The sequence below is a fragment of the Callorhinchus milii genome, unplaced genomic scaffold (genome assembly GCF_018977255.1).
Source record: "Callorhinchus milii isolate IMCB2004 unplaced genomic scaffold, IMCB_Cmil_1.0 Scaffold2, whole genome shotgun sequence".
Taxonomy (NCBI): domain Eukaryota; kingdom Metazoa; phylum Chordata; class Chondrichthyes; order Chimaeriformes; family Callorhinchidae; genus Callorhinchus; species Callorhinchus milii.
Genome location: NW_024704743.1, coordinates 115260038 through 115278203, shown reverse-complemented (window position 1 = coordinate 115278203; position 18166 = coordinate 115260038). Strand labels below are relative to the sequence as shown.

Genomic DNA, 18166 nt, shown 5'->3' with positions numbered 1-18166 from the left:
TGAAGAGAAAGCCACATAGGTACAATGTGGGACATACAGTATAATAGCTGTTGATAATATGACTCTGTTATATGGGCTGTGCTTCATAGCTTTATTTTGGGATATGCCACAAAATTTGATTTAAAAAAAAATCAGAGTAAGGATTGCCCCAAAGGCCATTTTGTGGCCAGAGTATTAATTCCTGATACATCGGTTTTCTGATCTTTGCTGAGCCAAGAAGCAGCCCGAAAAATAAAAAAGGAGTCCGAGATCATCATTTTCATTTCACTACAAATAATGCATTTTCAAACCTAAAATGACAGGCTTACAACGATTATATTCTAACCTGCCGTGCAATATTTTACAGTGTAGAAATTAATGTATTTACAAACCTGAAGGTTGAGAGCATATTTAGGTCTTTGCCAACATAGACATCTTGCCTCCCAGTCAAAATATAATCACTTCATTTCTACATCTTATACTTCCTATGAGTTTACACATATGGTTTGCGCATGTTGTTTACAGACTATGTACAAAAAATGCGTAATAACTCTTACGCAATTTGCAGTTATCAAACTATTTTCAATATTAAAAATCTTGCCTCTGATTTTTAACTGGGAAAAAATAGTTGTGTTTCAGTAAATTCCTGAAATGGAGCTTGAGTCCTCAATTTTTGACTCCGAGGCAAGATTGCTACCAACTGAAACAAAAACAAAGAGAGGTGGGAAAACTCATCAGGTCAGACAACAACTATGGAGAAAGGAAAGTGACATTTCGGGTCTACAACCCGTTGTCGGTGTTCTGACGAAGGGTCGTGGTCTCACTTTCCTTTCTCCATAGATGCTGCCTGACCTGCTGAGTTTTCCCAGCTCCCTCTGTTTTTGTTTCAGATTTCCAGCATATGCAACATTTTGTGTTTTGTTCATTGCTACCAACTGAGTCAGGCTGACAAGTGTATTGCCTTATAGCCACACACACTCCTCCTGTCTGCACCAAGCCATGTGATCATTGCTTGTGAACCCAGAGAACTTTATGAATTTGTGGTAAAATGTTTGAAATGAATAAATAAGAGAGAAAGCTTCTTCGGAGAGAGATGGACAAAGGCACGATGGCCTCTTTCTGTGTTATAAGAAATTTGTGGTGATTCCTTAATAGATACCTCGTCTTAAGGAATATCGCAGATTTCTGCCCCTACTATTCTATGAAAATACGTTCCACATTTTTATACAGGTGGCGCACGCACCTACACACCACACTTGAGTGTGGGAAGCAAGAATGGATGGGCCTGCAAACTTGTGGCACTCATTCAACCTGGATTGTGGTATTTACAAGGGGAACAAGAATTTTCCATTGCACATTGGCTGGGGGCCCGAGATCTTATAAACCAGAGGCATCAAGGCATTCATTGTTTGACCTGTCTCCATCTGCAAACACCGGGTTGGCTTTCAGCTAATGAAGCTAAACATGAGGCCAGGTCTTCTGCAGTTGTTCTTGTCTGCATAAATAGATCATGAGCTAACCTTGCCTCAAATCTCGCAGCGTGATCTTGCACTGAAACACAAAACATGCCTAGCAAACCCAATTTTATTCTCTCTCTCTGACATTACTTCTCCTTCTCACCATTCCCCTCATGCCTTCACTGCTCACTGTTCATTGCAGGGCCGTTCACTGTCAGGCTCGCAATTGTTGATGCCGGCACCGATGCCTTGGAGTTCTTCTGGGCGCTCATGATATCTCCGCTGGTTTGCTCCAGCTCAGCCTTGAAGAAGATGCTCCTCATGGTGGACTGAAAGTTGTTGGTGACGAAGCAGTAGACCACGGGGTCCAGGCAGCTGTTGAGGCTGCTCAGGGTGACTGTGACGTGGTACACGATCAGGCTGATGTGGCGGGGGATGTCCGGCTTGACGTAGCTCATGACCTGCCGGACGTGAAAGGGAGTGAAGCAGATCATGAAGATGAGCAGGACGGTGAGCAGGAGCTGGACCGCTCTCATGCGCCTCTCCCGGCTCTGATGCATCAGGTTGGGCTTGGCCAGAGCGCACATGATCCTGATGGTAAAGACTGTGATGACAACCAGAGGTAAGAAGTACTCGAACATGGTCAGGGCGAAGAACTTGGAGAGGCAGCAGGAGGCGTACTTGATTGCAGTGGTCAGTATGGAGTAGGTGACTACAATGGCAAAGAGCCAGATAAAAACAGAGATGCCTTTGGCATAGTGAGGGTTCCTCCACTTGCGCGAGGCTTCCACTTGGACTATGGCCAGGTATCTGTCCACGCAGATGCAGGTGAGGAACAGGATGCTGCAGTACATGTTCACAAAATAGCTGAAGATGTGCACAAAGGAGCAGGTCAGGCAGTTGCCTCCGCTGTAGTACATGACGATTCTCGTTGGCAGGGAGAAGCCCACCATCAGGTCAGTGATCGCCAGGTTGATGGTGTAAATGACCGACGTGGTCTTGGTCTTGGTGCGGAAGCAGAAGACGTACAACGCGATACTGTTGAGCACCACGCCCACCACAAACATGAGGAGGTTAATGATCATCAGGGCCAGCCACAGACTGTAGTACTCATTGTACAGAGACTCATCCAGGTGCGCCAGCTTATGCAGATAGGCCTCCTTCTGGAGGTGAGTGGCGCTGTTGTTGTGTTCAGGGACGATAGAGGTCACATTGGCAAGATGCGGCTGGGCTGTGGTGGACTGCATAGTCAGGCGTCTGTGTGTCCTGCTGAGATCAGTGACAAAAAAAAAATCATTTTAGTTCAAGATCTAAGCAATGAAGCAAAGTAAGCACTTTAGGATGCTACCCCACGTGAAGAACGCTATATAAATGCAAGTTGTGGTTGTTGTAATAATACAGTATAATAATAATAATAATCCTTACATTTGATATAGCACCTTATCATGTTGCTGAAATGTCTCAAAGCACGGATTCAAATCCTGATATACGCTGGATTTTCTGATCTCACTGGGCCTGAATGAGGAGGCTAATTTGGCCTTGACCTTCCCTGGGTTAGGGAGATTAATATTAGACAGGTTTCACCCCCACTCTCGCTCGGCTCCACTGACTCCCCATCCCTCATCCTCACCTTCAAGGGTCTCCATGGCCTTGCCCCCTCCTACATCTCTGACCTGCTGACCCCCTATCAACCTCTCCGCTCCTCCTACTCAGCAGGCTCCAGCCTGCTCCATGTCTCCCACTCCATCGGCCGGGCTTTCAGCCTCTCTGCCCCCACCCTTTGCAACTCGATCTCACAAACCCTTCACCTTGCTCCTTCCCTTGCCTTCTTCAAGTCACGACTCCTTTTCGACTGTGCCTTCAACCGCCCTCCTAATCCCTCTGTCCTCCCTCATCTCAACCCTGCCCACCCCACGCTCGGGTCCTGATCCCCGACTGTTCAGTGCCCTGGGATGTCCTCCCCACAAGAAAAACGCTTTACAAATGTAATTTTGTATTATATTTCAATGTTGTCAGTGCTGTAAAAATATGAGTTTCTTTTTCTTTCTTTAGGATTTAAAGCGTAGGATTGTGTATTTTATAGACAAACGTGGTAGCCAACTTGCCCTCAGTAATGGCCCACAAACAGCCATGAAGTGAACAACTAATTTACATGGGTGATTGACAGCCAGGACTCCGGTAAAAACTCCCTTCTCTTTTTCAAACAGTGCCACGGAACTTTAACTGGCACTGTTAGAAAAAGAGAAGGAGTTTCCATTGGTGTCCTGGCTGACAATCCCCCAGATAAAATCAGTCATTCACCTAACATTCGTCACTTCAAGGCTACAGAAACTCCCTCATGTCGGCCTCCCCAACTCTTCCCTCCACAAGCTGCAGATCATCCAGAGCTCTGCAGCTCATGTCCTCTCCCCAGGCTCCAGGCCCCGTGACCCCCATCACCCCCACTCTTGCCCGGCTCCACTGGCTCCCCATCCCTCAAGGATAGAATTCGAAATCCTCGTCCTCACTTTCAAGACCTTCCACAGCCTTGCCCCCTCCTACTTCTCTGACCTGCTGACCCCCATCAAACTGTCTGCTCCCTCCTTCAGCAGGCTCCGGCCTGCTCCATGTCTCCCGCCCAACGCACCCTACCATCGGCGGCCGGGCTTTCAGCCGCTCTACCACCACCATTTGGAACTCAATCCCACAATTCGCCTTGCCCCCTCCCTTGTCTCCTTCAAGGCATGACGCAAGACCCTGCTTTTCGACTGTGTCTTCAGCCGCCCTCCTACCTTTCTGCCCTCCCTCAACCCAACCCTGCTCCCCATGCTCGGGTGCTGATCCCCGACTGTTCAGCGCCTTGGGACATCCTTCCGACGTGAAAGGCACTTTACAAATGTAAAAATGTAATCTTTTCCACCACTAACTGTCTCCTCCGTCCACCTTCCCATACCTTGCCCATCCTCTCCTCAAACTACAATTGTGAGGAGATGCTGGACTTCCTCGAATCTAAAATCAAGGGGATACGTTCAGCCCCGTCCACAGCCACCCCACATCACCTCTCCTTCATGACCCACCCCCCACCCATCCCCCACTATACTCCAACCCTATCTCTTCCTCCTCCCTCACCATGACTGTCCACAAACTCAAACCCACCACCTGCTCCCTCGATCCCATCCCCACCAAACTCCTCGTCTCCCAGATCCACCTTCTGGCCCCCCTCCTGTCCGATGTCATTAACCTCTCCCTGTCCACCGGTTCAGTTGCCACCCCCTAAAAACAGCTGTCATCACCCCCATCCTGAAAAAAANCCTTCCCTGGATCCATCCCTCCTCTCCAGCTACCGCCCCATCTCTAACCTCCCATTCCTCTCCAAGGTCCTGGAACAAGTCGTCACATCCCAGCTCCGCTCCTCTCTCGCCATTCCCTCTTTGAACCTCTCCAATCTGGCTTCCGCGCTGCCCACAGCATGGAAACAGCCCTGGTCAAAGTCACTAATGATATTCTGAACATCTGTGATCAGGGCTCCCTCTGCCTCCTTGTCCTCCTTGACATCTCTGCTGCCTTCAACACTGTCGACCACTCCATCCTCATACACTGCCTCTCTGCTTTACTCAATCTTCACGGATCTGCTCTTGCCTGGTTCGATTTCTATCTCTCTCACCGTCTCCACTTTATTGCCTCTAACGGTTTCTCCTCCAGCCCCCGCACTGTCATGTCTGGCGGTCCCAAGGGCTCTATTCTTGGCCCTCTCCTCTTTAATATCTACATGCTCCCCCTTGGTGACATCATCCGCAGACATGGGGTCAACTTCCACATATATGCGGATGACACCCAACTCTATCTTTCTGCCTCCACCCGCAACTCCAGGACCACTGCTGCCCTGACAGACTGCCTGTCAGACATCAAGTCCTGGATGAGGGCAAATTTCCTACAGTTGAATGTGAACAAGACTGAGACCCTCCTGCTTGGCTCACGCCATCGCCTCAGCACCTCAGGCTCTGGCAGCATCAACCTCCATGGTTGCACACTACAACTCACCAGCCAGTCAGGAACCTAGGTGTCTTGTTCGACCCTCAACTGTCTTTTCTCCCCCACATTCAAGCCATGACTCGCTCTGCCTTCCTTCACCTCCGTAACATTGCCCGACTCCGCCACTACCTCACCCCTCAGGCCGCTGAAACTCTTGTTCATGCCTTCATCACCTCCAGGCTCGACTATGCAAATGCCCTTCTTGTTGGCCTTCCCAACTCCTCCCTCCACAGGCTGCAGATAATCCAGAACTCTGTAGCCCGTGTCCTCTCCCGCACCAAACTCTGTGACCGCATCTCCCCCACTCTCGCCCGACTCCACTGGCTCCATATCCTTCAGAGGATCCAGTTCAAGATCCTGGTCCTCACATACAAAGCCCTCCATGGCCTCACCCCATCCTACCTCTGCGATCTCCTAACCCCCTACCAGTCTGGCCGTTCCCTCCGCTCAGCCGGCTCTGGCCTGCTCCACGTCCCCTAACCCACCCGCCCCATCATTGGTGGGAGAGCCTTCAGCCACTCTGTCCCCAGCCTCTGGAATTCCATCCCCAGTCACTCTGCCTCATCCCTTCCTTGGCCTCCCGCCTCAAGATCCTCCTCTTCGACCATGCCATTGGTCAGCCCCTTCATCTCCCTCCCTTACCCCCCCCCAACTCCAGCTCAGGTCTGAAATGCTGTACTCTGTTCAGTGCCTTGGGACGTTCTCCCAACGTGAAAGGCACTATACAAATGTAATCTTGTTGTTGTTGAACTGGTAGACAGGGCCTCGATTTAGCTTCTCCTCTGAAGGACAGATGTTTGCTACAGATTGTCTGATAGACATTTATGGAGTATCACAGAGCTCTGTCAGCCCCGTGAGACTTGTTCCATTTTACCAGCCAAGGGGTCACAGAAAGGAAAACAGAAGCTGCGGTGGGACTGTGACTAACCGAGGTTCCCTTATCCTTTGTGGGTGTTCTATTGGCTTTTCCTTTTCTGATCCCCCCTCCCTAACTTTACTCTCCCACATGTTTTTTCCCTTTCCTTTGTTTCCTACTTTTTCCTGCCTCTTAAAGTTTGCTAGATCGAGATACACATACATGCCAACAAATACAATACAGTGCAATTACATTTATACAGCATTTTTCGCTTTAGGTTACACTTTGCAGTAAAAAATCATTCTGAAACTTTTTGAGGATGTGATAAGGTGCTAAGTTAAATGTAAATATTGTTGTATTGAAATGTTCTCTTTATCTCCCTGTAAAATTGAAATGTCAGTGTCAGGCATTGAGGCTGAAATCAGATCAGGGCCACCGACTGATGGAGGCAAAGTAATCCTTCGCTCCTCACATCAAACAGCCCCAATGTACATTGGAGACACCCCAATGTAAACTGATTTGCTAGGAGTCCACAGAGTCCTATAGCTCAGAGGTTAGAGCACTTGCCTCACAAGCGAGAGACCTGGGTTCGAGTTCCGGTAGGGTGAAACTTTGGGCAACTTTCCTTACTCCAAATGCCTCTGTTTACCAAGCAGTAAGTAGGAATCCAATTTTTAGTCAATTGGCGTATCGCTTTTCCTTCAAAAAAAATTGGTCACTCAATCCACAACTGTTTGTGGACTGCTGTGCACTGCTGTGCACAATTGGCTGCTGTGTTTTGCCCACAAAATATACAATCAATTCACTTTACAGTATATTCTGTGAAGCGCTTTGAGATGTCTCAAGACATGATAAGACACTATATCAAATACAAGTATTATTTTTACAGATGATCTGGTGAAGAAGATCCATCTTTAATCCAATTTCCAGGCTTGCTAATGTTGTGGTCATGCTCTCTAATGCTGTAATAATGTTACATTATTTCAGATGAAACTATAACTTCCTTTCCTCTATTGTGTCTCTGAAGCCCATGGCTTTCATCATTGTGAAGACATGTGTCACGCGCATTCTTAACCTTTACTCAATCTTAATTTCCCTAGTGAAAACAAATACAGACCAGACAGGCCCTTTTCATTGCTTAGTGTCCCAGAGGTGCTCTGATGTCCTTCTTGAATACCTTTGACGTGTATTAAGAGCACAACGCAGGATGCTATCACAAGCTCGCTATGAATGGCGAAGGCCCTTCGGCCCATCTGGTCTTCCAGAATATTCACCCTGCCATCCTCCCATCAGCGTCAAGCTGATTTTTTTTAATATGGGCCCATTTTCCTGGCCTCTGGCTGCTCCAGTCATTAACAAAATACTTCCCATTGTCTGTCCTCCGATTGCTCTGTGCCAAACTAAACTTCTGCCCACTTGTTCTACTGTATGAAAGTATTGTTCTATGTACTCGTTCAGTCCTATTTAAAACATTACACACCTCAGTTAGGTCCCCTCTGAGATGTCTCCTTTCAAGATGTCTCAAGCTCATCCAAAGAGTAGAGCCCTTGTAAAACAGTAGTCATAGTTTGAGAAGCAAGAATACCTCACAAATCAATGACCATGTCAAAACATCTCAAATCAACTTAATAACCACCAAATGTAGTACTTATTGAAGGCTAGTGGAGCATCTATTTTGCACACAATATGGGGCCACAATCTGCCTTGAGGTGAATGACCAATTGTCTGGGGGATTCTTAGCCATGGGAAAATTTCCCTTCTCTTTTTGAACTGGGGTCATGAGATATTTAATGTCCATTAGAGAACAAGTAGACAGAACTCAGTTTAATGTCTCATCTGAAGCATGGCTCTTCCAGGTCGACTTGGACTATGAGCTCACGTCTCGATATGCGGCTTGCATCCAGGCCTTCTGACCCAGGGGAGGGCTATCAACTGGACCAGGCTAATGTTGAACACTCTGCAAAGCAATGCACTCTTCTGTTGGTTTTGGACCAAAGATAGTGTTCCCCCAGATTCTGGTTGTTTTTTAATAAGCATGCACATACTTGACAAAAAGGTATTGTGCTCAGGATTGTGTTCTACTCGATTCAGCATTTGATATCTTGGTACTGTAGTGTGTTTTTTTGCCATTCTCTATTCTGATTCAGCCAACGCCAGCCATGATCATGTATTATTTTACTTGGACCAAAGATGTTCAGATTTCCATATGTTGGTGCTCAAACCCATGGAGAAGTCTTGCCTAAAAGGAATTTGAATTTTCCTGCTTCATTTCTATCTGTGGGACTGGAGTGGGGGAGGAGAAAGGAGGTTGAAATGGGGCATTTGCAAAAGTGGTTGTGCTAATTGCAACCTCCTAAGGCTCTTCAAATGCCTTGTCATCTGGCCCATCCCTCCTATGCAATCTCATCCAGCTCTGATCTCCTGCCCATGTCCTCCGTTCTTCCAACCACAATCTACTGCTCTTTCCTCAGTCTCTCCACTGCAACCCTTAAGCCACTATGTCTGCATTCTCTCAAACTCTCTCCCCAAATCCCTTCACCTCATTCCCTCCCTACCAGCCTTCAAAACCCTTTTGAAAATGTATTACTTTGTCTATGTTTTGCTAAATCTCCACTTTTCCCCTGTTGGGTCTCAGTGCAGTTGATTGCTACATTTCACCTTCAAAATATTCAGTCAATTCACTTTACATGATGCCTCAATGACGTGATAAGGCGCTATATCAAATGCAAGGATTATTATTAAATCTTGGACTTGTGGATCAGGGATACCCACTAACTTTGGGTAGTGCTTCATAATGTTCAACTTTTGTGAACGGCACCATATATAAGTAATATATAACATTGGTTGTGTATACTGAGGTTTATTGTTTACTGCTTGCTAAAATTAACAATCTGTCTGCTATATCATGGAATGTACCTCAGACAAACCAGAAATAGAGTCTTGCAACTCATTAAAAAAAATTCAGGGAACAAAATTTCTTCAGGATGGTCAGAAATCACTCAACAGGGCAACAGCAACAACAATTTAAAATTAGATAAATAAAACAAAATGCTTGCATCTCATATGGCTCTTTTCACTTCGAGAGGATGTTTCACAGGATTTTACTATGAAGTGCTTTTCGCCCACAAATTACACAGTCAGTACACTTTACAATGTACCTGTGAAGTGCTTTGAGACGTCTCGACAACAATGCACGGATTATTATTTATTTATTTTGTTAGCCGAACCAGGCGACCAATTTCGCAAACAGCAATCTCCCACAAACAGCCATGAAGTGAAAGATAAATTCTATCCCGGGGATTGTTTTTCAGGAGACCAGGAAGAACTTCCTTCTTCTTTTGAATAATTCCATGGGATTTTTAATCTAAAAACACAATGTAAAGTAGAAGAGCACAGTAATAAAATCATCCTGATCTTTATCAATGTGATGTTTTAATTTCATTTTAGGGTTGCAGCTCATGAGAGAGAGAAAATGCAAAACCAGCTAGCCTGGTGAGGGAGGAGCTTCTGCAGATCTGTGGGCATTATTAATATAATCATAATAAATAAATAATAAATAATCCTTGCATTTGAGATAGCGCTTTTCACATCAGGAGGACGTCCCAAAGCGCTTCACAGAATATACTGTAAAGTGAATTGACTGTATATTTGTGGGCGAACGCGGCAGCCAATTGCGCACAGCAGTGTCCCACAAACAGTCGTAGATTGAAAATGACCAATTTATTATTGTTTTTGGTTTTGGAGGGATTATTATTAGGCGTGTGGAGTAAGGAAACTTGCCCAAGGTTTCGCCCTGCCTGGAATTGAACTCAGGTCTCTCACTTACAAAGCGTGCTCTAACCACTGAGCTACAGGACTCCACTTAAGAGTTAAATAGTGTTGAGCAATAGTTTCCTTTACATCTCTCTCACGCTGGTACATGCCGTGAGTTTCTTGAAGCCAGTTTGTTTGACATTATAATCAGTACTTAAACTCAGTCCTCCCTTCCACCCCACACCCCATAATAATAATATATGATAGATGGAACAGAATGATTCATCAAAATAAAATCAATTTCATTCTTAACAAGGCTGGTGATGTTGAATTAATCGTAATTGGTTTCAACATTTCATTTTGAAAACCAGATGTCAGGGTTGAGATTCTCTTCAAACAAAGATTGACATGAGAAAATTCCACTTAGGTTTCAACAATCTGATCTCGATTTGGATCACGTCACATCAGATCAAAGCTTTTGTTTCTGTCCCAGTCTGTAATGGGGGAGACTCTCTGAAGGAGACATCTATCTAAAGTAACTGTAATAGATTTTGTACCAGCTTTCAACACAATTATTATTAATAATAATTATTAAAATTATTATTAATAATAATTCTTGAATTTCGCAAGATCACAAGGGATGTTCAGATGCTGAAGACCCTTCGGTCCATTTGATCTTGTCCTTCACCATATCCACCCAACCATCTTTCAATTTGCACGCAGCAATGTCTCACAAACAGCCATGATGTGAACAGACAATGTAAATAAAGGATTATTGCCAGGATATCAGAAGAAATTCATTTTTCTTTTTGAATAGCACTGGGGATCTTTAAGATCCACCTGAATCAAGCGGACGAGGCCACAGTAAGGATATGGATGACAGAGATTAGGATAAATTGAAGTTTATGGATGGTGGAACAAGTGAGACCAGTGAGGTGTTTGTTAGCCAGGAGGTGTGACAATGTGCGGATAAGAGTTTCGGAGGCACTTAGTGTGTGATGGAATGGATGCAGGCAATGAGGCAGAGGTGAAGAAAAGCAGTCTTCATTAGAGACCAGATATGATAGAAAAAGTAGAGCTGGGGATCGAACCAAACTTCCAGGTTGCACACTGGTTTGGTGCATTTGAGAGAAAGGAGGAGTGGTTGAAGAGGTTAGAGACAGTCTGTAAGATACGTTTGATAGGAGACAAGCAGAATGTCTTCCATCTTGTCCATGTTTAGTTGCAGGAAATCTTGGCTTATCCAGGACTTGATATCTAACCGGCAATAAACACTAATAGCACGGACTAGTTGTGCCGAATAGTATGTTTTGTACTATATCATTTTACGTAACTCTGTGGAACAGAATCCTAATTATCTTTCAAAATTGTAATAAACTTTTTTTTAAAAAATCATTAAAAATAGTGAAGTAGAAAACAAGTTTTTGAACTTTTCAACAGAATGTCTGCCAAGTGCAGAGCATGGGAAAGACTCCTAAACCATTTGTAGACACACATTAGAAGAGACCATTAACCTTTTATCTGCAATTTTCTAAACATCAAAAATAATTGTTAGCATAATCCTTCTCAGTTGGGCCATGTTATTGAATGAGTTAAGCACTCCGAGATTCCGTTTTTAGTTGTTTTCTTCCCATCTATCTTTCTTGGGTTGGGGGAGGTAAGTGGGGTCTCCTTGGAGCTGAGATGGTTTCAAGGTCACATGTTTGGTAATGGAATAATAATACTACTAATAATAATCCTTGCATTTGATTTGGAGCCTTATCACGTCGTTGAGACGTCTCAAAGAGCTTCACAGAATATACTGTAAAGTGAATTGGAATGTCGGAAAATGGCATGTCGGAATGAGACAACCCTGTGTTGCGGTCTTGGTAAGAATTATTATTATTGTATAACTTAGTTATGTTTCTGGTATGGTAATAATCCTTCATTTGATATAGTGTCTTATAGCGTTGTTGAAAAGTCTCATAGCACTTCACAGGATTTGCTGTAGCCTGTATATTTTACAGGTGAATTAGCAGTCAACTTACACAAAACTACAATACAACAACAAAAACAACTTGCACGTACATGGCGCCCTCCACTCAAGGTAGTGTCTCAAAGTGCTTGACAGTGGCTGAGCCTGACTCCAAGCCGGAGGGAGAGGTGACCTTGCAATGTCCCACAAACAGCCATAAAGTGAGTGATCAATTTTATATGGGGGATTGACAGCCAGGATTGACAGTCTACATATATGTAAAACGTTGACTATTAATTGTTTGGACCTACTATGTAGCACTACTGGTGTTATTTAACACATCACAGAGCCCCCTAATACCATCTAAATCTTAGCGTGACATTCCCCTTTGAACTTCTGATTGCTCAAAACCACAAAAAGCGATTAAATAATTTGGAGGATGGTTTCTTTTCAAAAGCTGCGGAAAGCAAACTTCTCGTATCTGGATTTAAGAATTTTTCACACTTCTTACGGTCTCAAGACAAACATTCCCACGGGTTGGGGTTAGGTGGAATTTCGAATCTCACAAGGATTGTAACAACATCTTGCGTTTGTACTGTTCTTTACACAGGATAGCATCTCAGAACACTCATTACAGTTTACACTGCATGATTTTATACAAAGCGTAAATCAGTAACTGAATTGAAGGCAGTTAAGCTTTTGACGGTCAAGCTATGCTCTCCACTTGCCATCATCTTATAAGGTAAAGTGTGAGGCATGAACTGTAAATATTATTCCGGTTGTTTCTAATGAGAAATAATAATAATCCTCCAGATTTGTTATAGCTTCATTGAAGTATTCTCAAAGTGCTTTACTGTGAAGTGTAGTAACTGTATTTGTAGGTAAACCTCACAGCCTTAAATCGGCTGCATTAGGATTCTGTTCCACTCCAATTGAGGACTCTGTTACACTCTTCACGCCTTCCTCCCCCACTCCCCCACCCGCTCCCCTTCCCACACCCAGCCACTGCATAAAATATTAGAAAGGGATTTAACTCTTACATTAAATCTAAAGTTGGGGCACTTATGTGCAGCCATATGTGATAACTATTACATGTGTCAAAATGTTCACCCCGTCATGCAGAAATGTGGAAAATTCTTAAATTCAGACTTAATATGGAAAAGTGCAGCTCTTGAAAAGTTTCCAAATGAAATTGACTTGAAGAGTCTGTCACAATGCTGTGAGAACTGGCTTGCGAAGGGTTGTCTCAACTTTCACCCCATAGTGTGAAGAAAAAGCGCGTTGAGATGTATTTCCTATATGATAGGCACGATATAAGTGTAAGTTGTTGTTATTGCTGAAACGCTTTCTGATCTGATCTCATATTCTAACTGGCTAATTGCAAGACTGTAGACCAGAAATTTTACCTAGTTTTAGCCTGTAACAGAGCTGCTCAATCATGCCGCTCCCTCCACTTCCCCCTTGAGCCCCTGCAGTGTAAACTTTCTGCAGCTGAATATGGACAAGACAGAAGCCATACTTCTTGGCTCCCGTCAATGTCTTCACTCCTGCGGATCTAAACTTCTCAACCTCCCTGGGCTCTCCCTAAGCCTCACCGAACCAGTGCACAACCTAGGCATCCAGTTCGACCCCCAGCTGTCCTTCCTCCCCCACATTCAGTCCCTGATGTTCACTCTATCATGCAGAAATGTGCAAATTTGCACACAGCAATGTCCCACAAACACTCATGGAGTGAATGACCAATCTAACCAGGGGATTGTAGGCCAAGGTACCAGGAGAAACTTCCTTATCTTTTCGAATGGCATCCTTAACGTCCAACAGAACAGACAGACGGGTCCTCAGATAACCGTCTAATTTTCACAGATCTTCTGTGCTATCTTAAAATTTGTAGACAGTACAATCTATAATCGGGGGTAATAATCCCTCCAAAAATAAATAAATAAAATTGGTCACTCAATCCACGACTGTTTATGGGACACTGCTGTGAGCAATTGGCTGCCACGTTTCGCCCACAAAATACACAGTCAAGCCACTTTACAATATATTCTGCGAAGTCCTTTGAGACATCTCAACGACGTGATAAGGAGCTATGTCAAATGCAAGGATTATTACTATTGTTGTCTAAAAATTTTAAGACTAGGTAGAATTTCGACCTTTGTGCCGCCTTGTTTTCAGAACCCAGTAATATGCTGCTGCAGCCGTGGGTCAACAATCATCAGAGATCTGGGACCAGGGTGTCCAGTCCAGCTCTTGGTGGTGACAAAGGTGTGAGGTGCCTGGAGACATCAGAGGGTTGAAAAGATTGAAATAACTTCCATCAGACCCACTTGAATTAATTACTGCTTACTGTCTCACTGCCAGTCGTCAATTACCTCTTGTGTATATGACTTCTACCAGCAATCTAATCTCTCCTTCAATCAGCTATTAAAAGGTTTATTAACATATGAAGAGCATTGGCTCTGCTTACCAGGTGGAAGTGGAAAGTGACTTTTATTGTGTCAAATTTGCTATTGAAAATGATAATAACTTGGGATTGAAAGTGCTACTGTCCTGAATTCAACAAATGACTTCATTTCTACTAGCTAGGTTTGAAAATGAGATATATCTTACTAATGTAATTCTTCAACAATCCTTACATTTGATGTAGTGCCTGTAGTGTGGCAACATCTCCAAGCACTTCACAAGTAATAATACTGATAATCGTTGTATTTGATTTAGTGCCTTTCATTTTGGGAGCACATTTCAAAGCTCTTCACAGAATAGAGGCGAGCAGTGAGAGTGCTATTGACAGAGCCAAACTAAGATCAATGATTCAATGAAGAATCACGTTATGATTCCTAACAGTTCTCATCTGCATTGTCAGATGTGTCATCGAAAATAAAATTGAATTTCTCCTGGTGTTCTGGCCAACAATACCCCAAATAAAACTGTTTATTCATTTCATGGCTGTTTGTAGAACATTTCGGTGTGCAAATTGACTGCCGGATTCACTGACACTTTATAGCATATCCTGCGAAGCGTTTTGAGACGTCCTCCTAACATGAAAGGCCCTGTGTCAAATGCAAGGATTGTTTTTCTTGGATTTGCTCCAAGTCAGTGTGATGGACTTGCAGTTATCAAAGGAAGTTCCAAATGAGATGAGTTGTTTAGAAATATCACATTTTAGATGCTGTCATTTTTAGAATTGCTTCTCATTCAATTCTTCCCATTTCTTGCTTTTGTTATCGTTACCCCTACTTGAAAGGTAGTTATATTAAATGCCTGTTGTTGTCTTCCTTCTAGTGCTTTTACATCACTTTTACCTTTGGAGGGCCAACATTTCCTATGGCGTGCTTTTAATAATAATAATAATGACATATATACTAATCCTTACAAGTGATATAGTTCCTTTCATGACGGGAGGGGGACTCCTCAAAGAACTTCACAAGCTATACTGAGTGTTCTGTGGGCAAACAATGTAAGAATTGTCAAAGGATTACATCAAAAAGTAATTTCTGTAGAAATGGATTTACTTGGAGAATTCTTTTGTTGCAACAAGTCACTCGTTCCGCTCTGCTAACTCTGGCTTCATAACCACTCCCTACTCCACCGTCCCACATACCCCACCATCAGCAGACAAGCCTCCACCTGGAACTATCTTCCAAAATCCCTCCACCTTGTTCTATTCTTTCTCTGCTTTCAAGTTCATTGAACCCTACCTCTTTGACTGTGCATTCTGCCCATCGTGCTTGTGCGTCTGTCTGAAAGAGTCTCCATTTAGTCTCATCTCTTTACCCCATTTGCCACGTTCCCTTTTAATATTTCTCTTTTTCAGATAGTAATGTAATTTCCTCCGAAAACCTAACTTGATTCTTCCTCGACTGCAGTTCTAGGTAGGGCGTTCTATGTCCTAGCGACTCTCTGTGTAAAAAAAACTCCTAACCCCTCCCTTTGTTCATTTTTATGCCCTTCAATTTAGGCCCTGTAGGGCTCAACAATCAATGTAAATAATACCCCCCCTTCCCAATTTTCTAACTGAAACCTTAGTGAATTTAAAAAATCTCTTATCAGGTCTCAGCTTATCCTTCTTTTTTCTGGAGGAAAACAGCCCAAATTCCCCCAATTCTCTCCAAAAATCTTAACCACAATGAGGAAACAAAATCTCACATGGTGGCACAGCTTTGTTAACAGAGAAATCGGCGTCATGGATGGCACAACAAAATGTGGAAGAGAAAGTGTTCTCAGCTGACACAGTCAGTAGGTTTTTGCCCAGTTCTTAAGAAACCTTCAGTGGTTTCTTCGATGGATACCTTGCCTCAAATCACTCAGATCAAAACTCAATCAATCAGCTCTTTTCCTAATGAGTCTAATGTCTCAGCAGAAGGACAATGCCTCCAACAATTCAGAGCTCCCTCAAACACTATATTGAAGTCTCAGCCTGTATTGTGCAAATCCCCATGTAGAGCTTAGAACCCATTCCTTTCTGCTACTAGCTGAGCCTAGCTACCAATTGAGCAAGCTGCTTATAACTGGTATCACTTAAGTGAAATTGCTTAACCATGATAATAATTCTTGCATTTGATATAGCACCTTATCACATCATTCTGTGCTTTTGAACAAACATTACTCCAAAATGAAGCGAAGAATGGAACATTCATGATGAATACAAATAGCAGAACAACCAGTTATAGAGAGGTTGTGATGAGGTCCAGAGGGAGAAACTATGTCTACTGATTGCTAGGTTGGTAACTAGAAGCTGTAAACTTGAGATCATTAGCAAAAAGAAAAGTGTAAAAGTGTGGTTACGAGAATCTTCTTTACACAGTGGACTATTTCACCCACAAAAATACGCAATTCACTTTACAGAATGTTCTGTGAAGTGCTTTCAAACGTCTCGGAGACGTGATAAGGCTATATCAAATACAACGATTATCATTTTTATTAGGATATAGAATGCCGAGGCAATGTAGTATTGGAGCAGAATCCATTATAGCTTTTTAAAAGAGAATTAGTACAGTCATCTGAAATAGGAAATCCATAAAGGAGTGTGAAGGAAAGGCAAGGGATTGTGGCACTCAACGATGGCTCTAACAGAGAACCACGGGGAAACCAAGGCGTGAATGGCTTCCTTCGGTGCTGCAAAAGTCTACGATTGGAACTGTGTGGAATTTGGACCCAGGACCAAATGATTAGTTAAAAGAGTTCACCTAAATATGAGATTATTTCAAAAAATGAATTTATACAAATCTCCCCAAAGGCACAGACCAAAGGGCGAATGGTTTAATTTGCCCTGTGATTACAATTCTAGTTTCTGGCAAAGCCGTATACCTCAAGGGATAGGAGACTGAAAGTCACAGCGCCTACAGATTTATCCTTTCCGGGGACAATGCACTCACTGGAAGCTTGTGAAGAGAGAAAAACAAGTGAGCGTTGAAATTTTTTTTCCTCCTTCTCATTTGTGCTCAAAGAACAGGGACCTAGGTTCAGTACGGTTTCTGATCCGCTTTAAATTACACGAAAAAATGTGTGCTTTTTAAAAAAAAAGTGTTGTTGCTGAACAGCAAGCCCATTATTTCGTAACGAAGCGAGGTACTGAAAACAATCTACTTACAGCGAACTTCGGCTGGAGCAGCTGGTTCCCTCTGTATTTCAGATGCTTTGGTGATGTGACACACAGTGTATCTATTAGGCTTGCATCTGCCCAGCTGAAAGGAACTCAGGACATGATTTACAGCCTGTTGACGTCAGGGCTCTGCTTTCACTAAAGACTGTGCTACTTTTGGTAAAAGTCAGTGAATTGCAGACAAACCACGTGACCCATTGAGAACCGTAGGAGGATTAAAACAAAGCTCTTCAGACAATTGAAAAAACAAAGAACTGATCCCGAGAGAAGGCTCAGAACAACCTGAAAACTTACAAACAAATGAATTGACCCCCAAATATATATTTGTTTTAAAATGCTTTTAAAAGTTGCAAAATTTGGAAATGGGTTCAAAGGGGGAAAGGCAAAAACAAAAGGGAAACATAAAACTATAAACTTCACTGATTTTTTTTCTCTCCTGTAAAGAAAACGAGTGTCTGTCGATAAAAAAAATTTAATCCTTAAAGGAGCAGCATTGTCTGAGCAGGAAGGGTCTGGCTGTGATTTTGTCCCGCCTGATGCTATGACCTTATTGC

At 43.4% G+C, this 18166-nt stretch overlaps 1 protein-coding gene across 2 annotated transcripts; it reads right to left on the bottom strand.

The window, feature by feature from the left end:
• Positions 1–913: 913 nt before the first annotated feature.
• LOC103174365 (G-protein coupled receptor 20) lies at positions 914–17722 on the bottom strand. Of its 2 annotated transcripts, none has more exons than XM_007886796.2 (2): positions 17601–17722; positions 914–2705 (listed from the first exon to the last, which is right to left on the bottom strand). In XM_007886796.2, the coding sequence occupies exon 2, from the start codon at positions 2681–2683 to the stop codon at positions 1616–1618; it is 1068 nt and encodes a 355-aa protein (XP_007884987.1). In that variant the 5' UTR covers positions 2684–2705; positions 17601–17722; the 3' UTR covers positions 914–1615. The 2 variants fall into 2 exon arrangements, with proteins under 2 accessions (XP_007884987.1, XP_007884991.1); XM_007886800.2 differs by having other exon boundaries at positions 914–2702.
• Positions 17723–18166: the final 444 nt, after the last annotated feature.

Excerpts from the sequence above, each read along its gene's own strand:
- LOC103174365 (XM_007886796.2), bottom strand. The coding sequence starts at position 2,683 with ATGCAGTCCACCACAGCCCAGCCGCATCTTGCCAATGTGACCTCTATC.